The 14,999-nt window shown below is 28.8% G+C and overlaps 2 protein-coding genes across 2 annotated transcripts; both read right to left on the bottom strand.

Annotated features, from left to right (window-relative positions):
- Positions 1-601: 601 nt before the first annotated feature.
- LOC105619735 lies at positions 602-4,499 on the bottom strand. Its single transcript, XM_012201253.1, has 6 exons — positions 4,432-4,499; positions 4,211-4,327; positions 4,056-4,146; positions 3,543-3,676; positions 1,891-2,023; positions 602-658 (listed from the first exon to the last, which is right to left on the bottom strand). The coding sequence occupies exons 1-6, from the start codon at positions 4,497-4,499 to the stop codon at positions 602-604; spliced, it is 600 nt and encodes a 199-aa protein (XP_012056643.1).
- Positions 4,500-10,502: 6,003 nt separating this feature from the next.
- On the bottom strand, positions 10,503-14,547 carry LOC105619734. Its single transcript, XM_012201252.1, has 6 exons — positions 14,480-14,547; positions 14,252-14,368; positions 14,099-14,189; positions 13,604-13,737; positions 11,989-12,121; positions 10,503-10,562 (listed from the first exon to the last, which is right to left on the bottom strand). The coding sequence occupies exons 1-6, from the start codon at positions 14,545-14,547 to the stop codon at positions 10,503-10,505; spliced, it is 603 nt and encodes a 200-aa protein (XP_012056642.1).
- Between the last annotated feature and the right edge of the window lie 452 nt (positions 14,548-14,999).

Here is a 14,999-nt window from a genome sequence, read left to right as displayed (position 1 = left end):
GTTTATTATGCGAGTCACTGAATTATTTAATTATAGTTAAAAATATAAACATGCTTGAAATACAATAAAATACTTTTTTATGTAAATTTTAAGCTGAATTGCTTATTTTAATTAAATGCAATGCAGAAGGAAATATTATTGTCGGATAAAAAAAACACATTATGGTAATTCACTTATCTAGAAAAGACATATGGTTAAGCGGTCGATTTGATTATAGCAATAATGCTCGCAACAGATATTTATTTTCCATAAAGAAATACATACTTCTTTTTAGGGAATCGATAATAGACTTCGCAGATGCGATACAACCCCTTCTAAGACATATATTTTAATGTTGTGACTTATTAATATAATGTCAGTTTTAAATTCTATATTTTTATACAGATATTTTATAAAATGTTGATTTTTTATCTAAATAATAATTTTTACTTTTGTCGAATCGAAACGATACTTATAAGAAACGACATCTAAAACCAAAGATTAAACGATTTTCATCATTTCAAATTAGATTTATATTTCTCTTCCTTTTCTTCTGCTCCTCTCTTATTTTCTCATATTTCTTTCACTTTTATACATACCTATCTTAATTATCTTGCAATTATTATTTCGCACTTGTAGAATAGAGAACAGTGAAATAAGATATTGAAGTACCCATCAACTGTAATAAAAATGTCTTCTTTTATTTCAATCTATAAGAAGCTATATTGAAATTGTGTGGAGAATGTCTGTTAAAATAATGAAAGGACAATATAGAGTTGAGTTGTATAATGTTGTCGATGATTAAATCGTACCTCCATTGTATTTTCTAAACATTTTTTTTAAGGATAGTGATACTGATGTAACGCTTGTAATATGGCTTAAGAACTGTCATGTTTGTTTTGTTTCTTTGAGCCGTCTATTTACGAATGACATTCAAAATTGATTTTATTCGGTGTCTGATCTAAGGCTTTGTGCAATTTACTTAAAGTATTATCAGTTTAAGCTAGTAATTGAATCTTAGTATACTACAGTATGATAATTGATGTTTAAATTCTATTCGTGTATAGCATAAAAAATTAGCTAAATAATTGTAAGTTATGTTGCTATTGATAAATTTGTAAAAATAGAGTTATAAATCATATTTATCATTGGTCTTTATATTGTACAGGTACGATTTTCATAAGTGACGCGAGCTCTCATAATCTCCTCGCGGCTCGTAAGCATTGTTAGGTATCGTTGATTAGCATTGGTCGCGAAGAAAGAATTTCAAAATTAGCTCACTTGATTTTGGGTTTTGTATAAAATAAAAGGATCTGACAGAAAAAAGTGCTGGCCATGCAAAATGAGATATTAAGTTGAAGTTAACGATTATATCGAAGTTAGAAAATCTATCACAGCTGCGAAATATTGCGATGAAAACACGTGCTGCAGTCACATCTTCATGATCTACATGCTCTACACTAAATGTGCATACATTTTACTAACATTTTTACAGCGATAACGTTTGTTAATATTAAAATCTCTTTTTCAGAGATTTTACAACTTTTCACGCGAAGCACGGTTCCACGTAAGTTTCTAAGTTTGCAAGCGACATTTAATTTAAAAAAAATCCATTGTTTTGGATTAATCCATCAATATATTTTCAAATAAGGGAAGTTGATTTATTGTATAATATTCTAGAATGCAACACACCAAATGGATATATAATACCAATTTAACAGTTTTCTCTGTTCTTTATTCTATTTTTTAGCTTACCTAATTTACATTTCAGTCTCAACTTATTTTAATAGAACTACTTTAATTGATTATCTAAATAATTCTAAAGTAGTCAAAATGTTGAACGATTGTGAATGTTATTATTTTTAAACAATAATATTCGCGGGGAACAAAAGCTTTATATATGTCTTTTACCGTAGCAGCACTTTCCATTGAGGCAATGAATATTCCACCGAGGATCAAATGAAAAGCCTTTGTACCCTTTTGCAGTAGAAATAACATCATTTTCTGTATGTGTAACGGAGCCACATACCATTCAACATTATATCTACAAAATAATGATAAATTGATTGAAAACCTAACATGAATAAATAAAAAATTTGTTATAATATAAATTATTATAGTATGTTCGGTCAAGAATACAGGATGTGTATCACCAAAATCCGGATACATTGAACAGTTTCTTTAAACAAAACGTTTTTAAGGAAAAATTAAATATTATAAGTATATAAAAAATTAAATATTATAAATATACAAAAAATCTTTTTACTTGGCACTCGGGGAATCCTTATAGGGCAATCATTGCAATTACAATGTATATATCCCTAGACACAGTTATTCGATATATCCCCCATTATTTGAATGACGACTTCTATTCTCGTTCGCACGCTTTAATGTAGCGTTATCCATGCCGATGAATACTGCCTACATAGCGGTCTTTAATTACGTCACATTGGGATGGCGATTTGTTTGTGACTTTCACGCTGCATACGTACAATAGTCCAAGGGATTTAAAACTGTTCTGTTGGGAGACCAGAATTTCTTGGACCAAAACATATCGACGTTGTGTGAGAGCCAATTTTGAATCAAATGAGCCAGTGCACTGTTTTGCTAAAATATACATATGGCCTTCCGGATGTTACAGTTTCCATCCACGGTTTCACTATATCCATCAGAACGTGCAAATACACTTTTTTGTGACAGTTTCCTTTTTTTTGTAGAAATTTGATGACATAACATCATTCTCACTAGATACAACACCCAGCACGTGAACATTGGCCGGAAATTTTGTTCGGGCAACAACAGAGACATCCTCGGTGTTGTAGGCGAGGATCATCGGTCATTCTTCCGGATTTTGACATCAACAGTAAAAACTCATTCGTTAGAAAAGAATCTAATTCGTCCCGATGCTTCGTTTTTGCAAGAACACAATAGCAGATTGCAAACAACTCGGCTTGCTCTGGCAGAGAGAATCTGATGTATCTTTAATGTGTATGATTTGTATCGAAAGTGCTCCTTAGCAATTCGACGCATTGGTTCGCTTACACCAACAATCGATGCCAATTTTGGCAACGATTACCCTGAGTCACCTGAGTCAAAAATCAGCTTGAGCTTTTTCAACGGCTGGGATCTTCGCGATGTGTTCTTTTGAGTAACCCTTTCTCGTTGACATACTGGAATGTTCGTTGGATTGTTCTAAAGCCGTATATTTTGCCACAATATCATAAACGGTCGATCTCCGATATCTAAAGAACCGAATAATTTCCGTTGCTGAACGCCCAGCATGAAGGCCTTCGATAATCGCGGCTCTTCGATTATACTCCTCACTTGGTTTTAATATCACACCCATTTTGAAAATGACCGTTTACTAGAAGGCTCTCTTGGACGCCAACAATAATCTCCGGCAGAAGGACAATATAGTGGAAACTTTAAATTGAAATTCGTCCGGATTTTGGTGACGCACTCTGTAGTATTATTTTTGAATACTTTTGTTAACTTTCCATTTTGTTACAAGAATTTTTAAAACAATTACTTAAGTATGAATGTACGCCGCAAATGTCTCTTACACTGTAGCAAATACGTATTCATTGTGATCTGTAATATCTTGTGCAATATAATTGGACAAAAACATGTATATATACAGGATACTTATGCATACAAGTTGTAATAAAAGTTGCTCTGTACTATTATATGATATGATCTAAAAAATATAAAACATTTGTTATACGTATATTTTAACTTTTTAATAAGCAAAAAATTTTTCTATAATTCTTTAAGAAAATAATGCATAGAATGCATTACATAATATATTATTTTCTTTACTGGTTGCGCATATTAGAAAACTGTATTATTTTTGTGACATACATATACGCGAATAATGCACATATCTTACGATTATAAAAAAAAGATGAACGAAATAATCATGAGTTTTCGAACGAATTTATTTTTAATAAAAATTATTTTTCCATAACTTCTAATTAAAGTTCTGTTCTAATTAAATTCTTTATTTACTCTTATAATGTCTAGAAAATTGTATCTTTCATGAAAAGATACGTTTAATAACAAAAAATAAAACTTACTTGAACAAGAGTGCTGGTTAAGCAAACCATACCAGCCGCTATTAAACAGAAGAAAGATCCTTCAAAACTCTTTATAAAGACTTGAGAAAACCTTCAGAAATAAAACAAAAATTAGTAGATTGCTTTATACAGATATTGCAGAATTATGTACTGACTCTGTAGCTTTGCGATGAATATCTATCGCACATATTATTCCTTTATAAATTATAATCATTTTTTCTTCATTAACATCTTGTTGCATATTAATTTTCAATGCCTTCTTAATACGGAAACTATATGAACACATATTTTTTTCTGTAAGTTCTTAATTTTTTTAAATCTGATTGAAAATAAACAATAGATTTCACTTATAACAAATGATTATACTGAATTCTACCTTGCAATGCTAAACATTCCACAAATATGTTTGAGGTACGCAATCAGCATCGTGCCTGTTGCTACCATTGCAGTTGCTCCTATACAGAAAGCTGCGTTTGTATGCAAAAGAATTAAGTAGGAAAAGTTTTCTTGATCAACAAAGTATTCTGTTGCAATATAAATCGCTGCAGAGCGTGATTGGGAATTGTTTATAGCCAGAATTACATCAAATAAGCGAGGCCAGATTGGCAGGAAGAGATAAATAGATATGCTACATGCGGCAAATACTATCATTAAATTAGAATTAAATGATATATAAGTATCAAGAATTTATTTAAGTAAAATTTATTTAAGCTTTATAAATTTTTTATTGTTATAATAATATTATAATAATTTTATTGTTAATAATTCATTAAAATGTAAGCACATATATACTATTACTCTTACTCGTAATTATTCTCGTTTGATGTTTTCCTATATGGCCATATTTTTCTATAATAGCAATTTCGTTTTTATTTTTTATTTCGTTACAAACATGCTGAAGCTGTTCTAGTGAAACTCTCATCTATTACATCAATATTATTTTATGCAGTTTTCGTATAAAATATTAAATAAATGTCACATTTTATAATTAATTCCTCAATGAATATTCATCTGGAAACTGTATAATAAATATTTGACTTACGGTATGGGTGTTAATCCAAAACGAATGATATTTAATCGCATAGCAAATAAAGAAAAATGCGGAAGACAGAACATTGATAATGAGATCTGCAGTGCATTTTAAAGTTAAAAACGTTGTAAACTGCAAATAAGTAATTCTGATGAAAATTTCATATTAAAAGAATAATTCCTTAGCGTGATTAATAAATTTCGAATTCTAGTCTGTTAAATATTGTTTCTTATGAATAATGACTTAATACCACCTGAAATACAATAAAAGTTGTTAAAATAGTAAAAAGTACGATAAATTGAATTTGAGCAAGTTTCGATCTCTGGTGAGGCCATAAACCAATCGCGAGCAAAAGAAATCTATTGAGCCTGAAATGTTTCGTCTCAAGGCAAATCATCTTTGTAAACTGAAGTACATTTGACCGTGAAAAATAAGAAATTGCCTATTCTCTTTTTCCGTTCTATTAAAGTAAAAATCGTTTGAAAATATTACAATTTTTCTCTTTTAGTAAATTGTAACTTCAGTTGCTTAATATGCCAATATGTATAGCCAATATGTAAAGCGAAATGCAATAATGTCGCGAGATTAAAAAAATATTTAGAATTCATCACAGTTTTATAAGAAAAATATGATTATACGATCGATTTAATTACATTGAAAGAAATTTAACAGGTGTTTATATCCCATGGAAAAACATTCATAGAGAAACTCGATAGATGGCCACGCAAGCGCACTTATCGCTTTTTATTATAATATGCGTTTCATTCTAGTGCGTACATTCACAAGGCGTTTAATGTTTTGAACTAGTTTGATCATTAAATTTAATGTTAAATATGAACAAAATGTGTTCATTCTTGAAGTATTGAAATTTATACCTTATTAAAATGTTATGTGTGTGTAACGTTTTATATTGAAATTATTTATATTTTATATATACTTTCGTATAACATTATCCACAGTGGCGTTATATATAAACAAATGTTTCTGCTAATATTGTTAATATCAAAAAAAATTAATTCACTTCTAATAGTTTGTATAACACATTGAAAGTGAGTTTATCTTCGTATCAAACGAGAAAAGAGAAAATATACATTGTATGTATATATATACATATATATATATATATATATATATATATATATATAAATATTATATACATATAAAAAATATATATATATATATATATATATATGAAATTTATGTGTACATATTACAATATATATATATATATATAATAATATATATATTATTTATAACACTTCTATATGCGTGCTTGCGTGCTCGCGTATTTGTGTGTATGTGTGTGTGTGTGTGTTTGTATTTGTAAGTGTACACATAGCAGCATGCAATATTCCTTTTGTAGATCTGTTTTGAACTTCTTATGGAATACAAAACATTGACGTATTCCAGGTTATTATACCCATGTTCAAAATCTTTCGTTAGGAAATTAAACATCGGAACTGTTGACAGTTCAAAGCGGAATATTTTATCATTTGAAAATGAAATAAATTTATTAGTTACTGTCACACATCACTTATTATATATCAATAATATAAACGCTACATTTTCTAAATTGCGTACACTATTGAATAACATAATTAAAACTAAAATTTTGAATTTAGTGACGTATAGTGCACTTTTTTCAGACACGCAGAAATTTAAATTAATTTTAATATTTTTGCATGCTTAGAAATTCCACTATACATCTTTGTGAATTTTATTGTAACTTAAATGTTAATTTTAACTTAAACATTTTGAATAGTGTACATTTATTGAAATAATTCTTTTTATTCTTATTTTTTGTATAAGTGAATCGAAATGTAAATTAGCGATGTTTTTTTCACGAGGCTCTGGAAGAGAAAAAAGAAACAAATTTATTTGAATTTTTTACATATAAAGAATTAAATTCGTAGACTTTGCAGAAAATATAGTATCTAAACGAACCGATATAATTGATTGGTGGAAATATAACGTTATACGATTCCCGATATTAGCAGCAGTTACTAGATAGTATCTCGCTATTCCTGTAACTCAAGTCTTAAGCGAATGATTATTTTCTGATGTAACATTGTTGCGACCATATGAAGTAAATACCGAAGTAAAAAATTAATATCAGAAATTGTCGAAAAGTTATAATTTCTATATTTCAATTTAAAAAAACAATTTTTCACAAATTGATTTTATTTTCATAAATTCTTGCATTTAATTACATAATACATACGAAAAAGTTTGTAAACTTAAAAATTTAGAAGCGATCAGAAAAATATTGTCCCCAATTGAATATCGGATTCCAATTAGAGTTTCGAGAATCCGAATCAAACATTTTATTCTGAAATTAGGGTACCCACACATTCCTAGTAAACATATGTGTTTATAATACAATTAAAAATCCTGTACATAATATATTAATTTGGAAAATAATATAACTTATCTGAATTCCAAAGTACAAAATTATCTGAATTCGAACGAGATTTGATCGATAATATGACCATAAGCTAAGAGCGAGAAGAGTACCCGATTGAGATGAAAATATTTAAACTCGTTACAGATCCTCTATAAGGAAAGAAACTTGATTGCGAAAATCAGTGATAATTTGCGCATCTTCCTCTTCGACTGAATACTTTATAACTTCCATTTTCTTGTAAATTATGTATTATGTAATATAATTTAGAGTAGCGAAAAATAGTTGTGTCAACAAAACTACACAATTGGAAAAAATGTAGAATTTAACAAAATCGTATGTCTCAAACGGTCCACTCAAATTTTTGCACAAAATATGTATGTTAGAAGATAACACAAATATTATGTAAGAGAGTAAATATAAAGAAAGATAACATCGACACAGTTTGTAACCAAACCGTGCAAGCATATTTTTTGTCAGAAAATTAACATTTATTTATTAAATTAACATGGATTTTATTCATTTGTCTTAGAAGTTACATTTTAAACCACATTACTTTTATGTTATTTGTTCACTTATTCATAAATTCTATCATTTTGACACCTAAAACTGACTAAAAAATATTGAATATCAATTTCACAAAAAAATCTTTAAATAACATAATCACATTATGTTATTTAAATTATCACTTGTATGTGTTAAAAAATTCAACATAAACTTTTAACACAAATGTGATTGGGCCGTTTTCAACACAAATATACAAATATTTTTTACTATGTATTTTGAATAACGTTGGAAATAAATTCAATAAATTTTTTTTAAGAAAGTTTTTAGCAATTAAGCGATCATTAATGTATATATAAAATAGGAAATTACACGGATGTTTCTCATAGAAACATATTGTACTTGTGAATTTATTTCTTGACAGAGAGTCGAACAAGCTTCTTATGTGAAATAAAATCTATTTCATGCCATTCTGCATCGAGTGCTAAATAAATTGTTAAAAAAATTAATTTACTTCCGTGACATGTAATGGAAACAAATTTCAAACAGGCATTGAAAATACTTAATGTTGTAAATGAAAATGAAGTTATAAGTAATTTAAATTTAACATTTACTTATATTAAATTTTACGCAAATCTACATAAACTTTAATAAAAAATATTAATGTTCTAAAATTTTATAAAAATCTAAAATTTTATGAAACGTACTAACTACTTAAGTTTACTACGTAAATTTCATGTACATGTACACAAATATACTTTTCAGTTACAGATATATTAAATTTAATTCAAATCATAAAGTTGAATTTAATTTAAAGAATATTAAATTTGATGACATTTTTAATAGTGTAAGGTTAATTTTACAATGAATAACCGTTTCATTTACACAATATTTTATGTACACAACATTTTATTCAAAGTAGTCCTCTTAGGCAGCTGCATACATTTGCAACATTTGTTAGTATTTGGAAATATTACTAAAAATCATTTTTCGACAGGTCTTTCAGTACTTTCGTCGCGTTTTCATTCACTTGATATTCTCGTGCAAGAGAATTTTTCAAAACTTCTTTAGCGAAAACAGAAAAAAATAAAGCGATACTAAATCGCGAAAATATATATGGCCGATGCTCTATACAGTCGTACCATTATGCCTGGCAAGATACTACTTGACATCTAATGATCGATGTACAGATGGTTCCGTGCAAAAGAAATCAAGCTGTTTCATGTATCCATTTTTCCAAACATTTCTATCACTACATTTTTAACATGACGAAATATTTCGACTGACATGAAAAAATAACTTGTTGAGGAAGTCAATTGCAAATGCGATAAGAACACAGAACGTGATTTCTAGGAATGCTTTCAAACATTAGCAAATTTATAGCACTACTCAAGGGAGTACTTTAAAAGAAATGCTCCAGGAACTTTTTGTGTGACCTTTTATTATACTACAATATGTAACATACATAAATAATTATTTTTCTCGAACATTTTCAACTTTAATACTAAACGAATTGTGTTTGATTGTAAATAATACAATAATAATAATAATATAAAAAGAAAACGTTGTTAAGTAATTCCGATTTATAGAGTCATAAATAATAATTTTATATCATATTATCTTATTATAAAATTAGTGTTTCTTTCATTTAGTGAAAAACTTCTTGAAGATTATCAGCTTTTTCTAAATATATACACTAAATAGAAGTATAAAATCAAAGGAAAAACTGATGATTTCAAATTAATTTTTTTAATTTTTATAACAATAATATGTTATTATAACATTATATTTTCAATGATACTAACATTGAATCATTATAAATAAAAAGATTACAGTAATATGAAAAATCTATTGTCCTTTCTGATACACCTCGTGCATTATTTAAATAACTACAAATTGGAACTTAATATTTTGTTTATTGCGAGTCATTGAATTATTTAATTATAAAAATATTATCGTGCTTGAAATATAATAAAATACTTTTTTATGCAAATTTAATCTGAATTGCCTATTTTAATTTAAATGCCATGCAAGAAATATTGTTGTCGAATAAAAAAAACAACAAATGGTAATTCATTTCATTTTTCTGGAAAAGTATGGTTCGGCGGTCGATTTGATTATAGCTATAATGCGCAACAGATATTTATTTTCCATAAAGAAATACATGCTTCATTCGAGGGAATCGTGAGACTTCGCAGATGCGATATGACCCCTTCTAACACTATATTTCTATATTTCAATGTACGTATGTTGTAACTTATTAATATAATGTCAGTTTTAAATTCTATATTTTTATATAAATATTTTATAATATGTCGATTTTTTTATCTAAATAATAAATGTTACCTTTTGTCGAATCAAAACGATATTTACAGGAAACGACATCTAAAACCAAATATTAAATGATTTTTTGATCAAATTAATTTAAATTTCTCTTTCTTTTCTTCTCCTCCTCTCTTATTTTCTCATATTGCTTTCACTTTTATACATACCTGTCTTAAATATTTTGCAATTATTGGTTCCTACTTGTAGAATAGAGAACAGTGAAGTAAGATATTGAAGTACCCATCAACTGTAATGAAAATATCTTCTTTTGTTTCAAACTGTATGAAGTTATATTGAAGTTGTGTGGAGAATGCCTATTAAAATAATGGAATGACAATATAAGACTGAGTTGGATGATCGTGTCGATTGTTAAATCGTACCACCATTGTATTTTCTAAACATTTTTTTTTAAGGGTAGTGATATTGATGTATCGCTAGTAATATGGATTAAGAACTGTCATCTTTGTTTTGTCTTTGAGTCGTCTATTTACGAGTGAGACATTCAAAATTGATTTTGTTCGGTGTTTGATTTAAGTATTTGTGCAATTTACTTAAAGTTTATCAGTTTAAGGTAGTAATTAAATCTTAGTATACTACAGTATGAAAATTGATATTTAAATTCTATTCGTGTATAGCATAAAAAATTAGCTAAATAATTGTAAGTTATATTGCTATTGGCAAATTTGTAAAAATAGAGAGAGTTAGATAAATCATATTTGTCGCTGGTCTTTATATTGTATCAGTACGATTTTCAACGCGAGCTCTCATAATCTCATTGCGGCTCATACGCATTGTTAGGTTACGCTTGATTAGTATTGGTCACGAAGAAAGATTTCGATGAAATTAGCTCATTTGACGCGTATTGTAAAATAAAAGGATCTTACAGAAAAAATTGCGGAACTGCCCTGCGAAACGAGATATTAAGTTAAAATTAATGACTATATCGAAATTAGGAAAACTATCACAGCTGCGAAATGCTACTACGATGAAAACACGTGTTGCAGTCATCTTCATGATCTACATGCTTTACATTACATGTGCATACATTTTACTAACATTTTTACAGCGATTGTTTATTAATATTAAAATCTTCTTTTCATTGTTCAGAGAAAATTACAACTTTCCGTGCGAAGCGCGGTTTCATAGGCTTCTAAGTTTACACGAAAAGCGAGATTTAATTTAAAAAAAAATTCATTTTTTGAATTAATCCATCAATATATTTTCAAATAAGGAAAATTGATTTATTGTATAATATTCTGGAATGCAACACACCAAATGAATATATATTGGTGTTGTCTGGAAGGTGTTGTTCGTGCCGACAAATCTATATAATTTAATAAACGTATACTAAAATTTAAATCTTCTGCGTTTCAATTTTCCTTCAACATCGGCACAAACTTTCCGGACAACCCAATAATACCAATTTAACAGTTTTCTCTGTTCTATATTCTATTTTTTTAACTCAGCTAATTTACATTTCAGTCTCAACTGATTTTAATAGAGCTACTTTAGTTGATTAATTTTAAAGTTGATACTTTAGTAGATTAATTCTAAATTAATTCTAAATCTAATTAATTCTAAAGTAGTCAAAATGTTGAATAATTGTGAATGTTATTATTTTCGATTAAACAATAATATTCGGGGGAAACAAAAGCATTATATATGTCTCTTACCGTAGCAGCACTTTCCATAGATGCAACAAATATTCCACCGAGGATCAAATGAAAAGCCTTTGTACCCTTTTGCAGTAGAAATAACATCATTTTCTGTATGTGTAACGGAGCTACATACCATTCAACATTATATCTACAAAATAATAATAAATTGATTGAAAACCTAACATGAAAAAATAAAAAAATTTGTTACAGTATAAATTGTTATAGTATGTTCGTTTAAGAATACAGGATGCGTCATCAAAATCCGGACAAATCAAACCATTTCTTTAAACAAAATGTTATTTATGAAAAATTAAATATTATAAGTATACAAAAAATTAAATATTATAAATATACAAAATATCCTTTTATACGGCACTTGGGGGATCTCTGTAGAGCACATTTATTCGATATATCGCCATTAGATGAATGACGACCTCTATTCTCGGTCTGAAGCATTCGCACGCTTGCTTTAATGTAGCTGTCCATGCCGACAAATGCTGTCTCAATAGCGGTCCTTAATTACGTCACATTGGATGCCGAGACTTGTTTGTGAGCCTTTGCAACTACGCTGCATACATAGTAATGCAAGGGATTTAAATCTGGGCTACTGGGAAGTCAGAAATATCTTGGACCAAAACACATCGACGGTCAATTTTGAATCTAGTGACTCGAATAAATCGATGCATCGTTCTACTGAAAAACATATGGCTTTTCGGACGCTATAGTTTCCATCCGGCTTGATTACATCCATCAAAACGCGCAAATATACTTCTTTTATAATAATTTCCCTTTTTTTAAAAAATTTGGTAGCATGACATCACCCTCATTGAACACAACACCTAACACATGAACATTGGCCAGAATTTTCGTTCTGACAACAATAGGGACATTCTGTAGGCAATTCATTGGTCATTCTTTCGGTTGATTTTGGCATCAACAATAAAAATTTTTTTATCAGAAAAGAATCTTATTCCCGATGCTTCGTTTTTCAAGGAACATAATAACAGATTGTAGCAAACAACTCGACTTGCTCTGGAGGAGAACATCTGTCGTATTTTTAATGTGTACGATTTGTATCGAAGATCCTCCTCGACAATTCGAGCATTGTTGACTCACTTACACCAACAATCGATGCTAATTTTGTAACGATTGGGTCATCCGAAATCAGCGCTTGAGCCCTTCCAACGACTGCGAGGGTCCTCGCGGTGTGTTCTTTCGAGTAACTCTTTCTCGACATACTAGAACGTTCATTGAATTGTTCTAAAGCCGTATTTTGCCGCAACGTCAATCCACAAACGGTCGATCTCGGGTATCCAAAGAAAAATCCGAATTATTTCTGTTGCTGAGCGCCCAGCGTGAAGGCTTCGATGATCGCTACTCTTCGATTATACCCTTGGTTTCAGTATCATGGTCATTTTGAGAATGATTGTCTTCTAGAAGGCTTTCTCTGTCAACAACAATCTGTGGCGGAGGCACACATATAGCGGAAAATTTAAATTGAAATTTGTCCGGATTTTGGTGACGCACGCTGTAGTATTATTTTTGAATACTTTTGTTAATTCAGCTTTTTATTACAAGAATTTATAAAACAATTACTTAAGTATGAACGTACGATACAAATGTTTCTTACACTGTAGCAAATACGTATTCATTGTGATCTGTAATATCTTGTGCGGTATAATTGGACAAAAACATGTACATGTAGAGAGAACTTATATGTATAAGTTGTAATACAAGTTGCTCTGTGCTATTATATGATATGATCTAAAAAATATAAAACATATATTATATATGTATTTTAACTTTTTATAAGCAAGAAATTTTGTAACTTTTCTTTAATTCCTTAGGATAAATTATAGAGCATTACATAATAAATTATTTTCTTTATTGATTGCGTATATTACAAAACTGTATTTTTTTTAATGTATGCGAATAATGTACATATCTTACGATTATAAAAAAAAGATGAAGAATAATCATGAGTTTTCAAATGATCTTATTTTTTATGAAAATTATTTTTTCATAACTGTTCTAATTAAAGATTCTTTTTTTAATATCTTATAATATCATGAAAAATTGTATCTTTCATGGAAAGATACGTCTAATAACAAAAAATTAAACTTACTTGAACAAGAGTGCTGGTTAAGCAAACCATACTAGCCGCTATTAAACAGAAGAAAGATCCTTCAAAACTCTTTATAAGGACTTGAGAAAACCTTCAGAAATAAAACAAAATTAGTAGAGCACATTATACAGACATTGCAGAATGTGAACTGACTCTGTAGCTTTGCGATGAATGTCTATCGCACATATTATTCCTTTATAAATTATAACCATTTTTTCTTCATTAACATCGTGTTGCATATTAATTGCCATTGCCTTCTTAATACGGAAACTATTTGAATACATATTTAATACTGTAAGTTCTTAATTTTTTTTAAATCTGATTGAAAATATATACACAATAGGTTTCACTTATAAAAGAAATGATTGTACTGAATTCTACCTTGCAATGCTAAACATTCCACAAATATGTTTGAAGTACGCTATTAGCATCGTGCCTGTTGCTACCATTGCAGTTGCCCCTATGCACAAGGCTGCGTTTGTATGCAAAAGAATTAAATAAGAACAGTTTTCTTGATCAACAAGATATTCTGTTGCAATATGAATCGCTGCAGAGTGTGATCGGGAATTGTTTATAACCAGAATTACATCAAATAAACGAGGCCAAATTGGCAGAGAGAGATAAGTAGATACGCTACATGCGGCAAATACTAACATTAAATTAGAAAATAAATGATATATAAGTATCAAGAATTTATTTAAGTAAAATTTAAGCTTTATAAACTTTTTACTGTTATTAATAATTCATTAAAATGTAAGCATATATACTATCTTACTCGTAATTATTCTTGTTTGATGTTTTCCTATACGACCATACTTTTCTATAATAGCAATTTCGTTTTTATTTTTTATTTCGTTACAAACACGCTGAAGTTGTTCTAGTGAAACTCTCATCTATTATA

This window comes from Atta cephalotes, assembly GCF_000143395.1.
Source record: "Atta cephalotes unplaced genomic scaffold scaffold00022, whole genome shotgun sequence".
Taxonomy (NCBI): Eukaryota; Metazoa; Arthropoda; class Insecta; order Hymenoptera; family Formicidae; genus Atta; species Atta cephalotes.
The sequence above is the reverse complement of the archived record's forward strand: the minus strand, read 5'-3'. Positions and strand labels throughout refer to the sequence as shown.

Bases quoted from the DNA above. Each gene is read 5' to 3' on its own strand.
- LOC105619735 (XM_012201253.1), bottom strand. From the start codon at position 4,499: ATGGTAGCAACAGGCACGATGCTGATTGCGTACCTCAAACATATTTGT. The intron at 4,328-4,431 runs GTAGAATTCAGT...GTGTTCATATAG, and splicing joins GGAATGTTTAGCATTGCAAG to TTTCCGTATTAAGAAGGCAT. The intron at 4,147-4,210 runs GTCAGTACATAA...TTATTTCTGAAG, and splicing joins ATTCATCGCAAAGCTACAGA to GTTTTCTCAAGTCTTTATAA.
- LOC105619734 (XM_012201252.1), bottom strand. From the start codon at position 14,547: ATGGTAGCAACAGGCACGATGCTAATAGCGTACTTCAAACATATTTGT. The intron at 14,190-14,251 runs GTCAGTTCACAT...TTATTTCTGAAG, and splicing joins ATTCATCGCAAAGCTACAGA to GTTTTCTCAAGTCCTTATAA. The intron at 12,122-13,603 runs GTAAGAAACATT...ATTATTTTGTAG, and splicing joins GAATACGTATTTGCTACAGT to ATATAATGTTGAATGGTATG.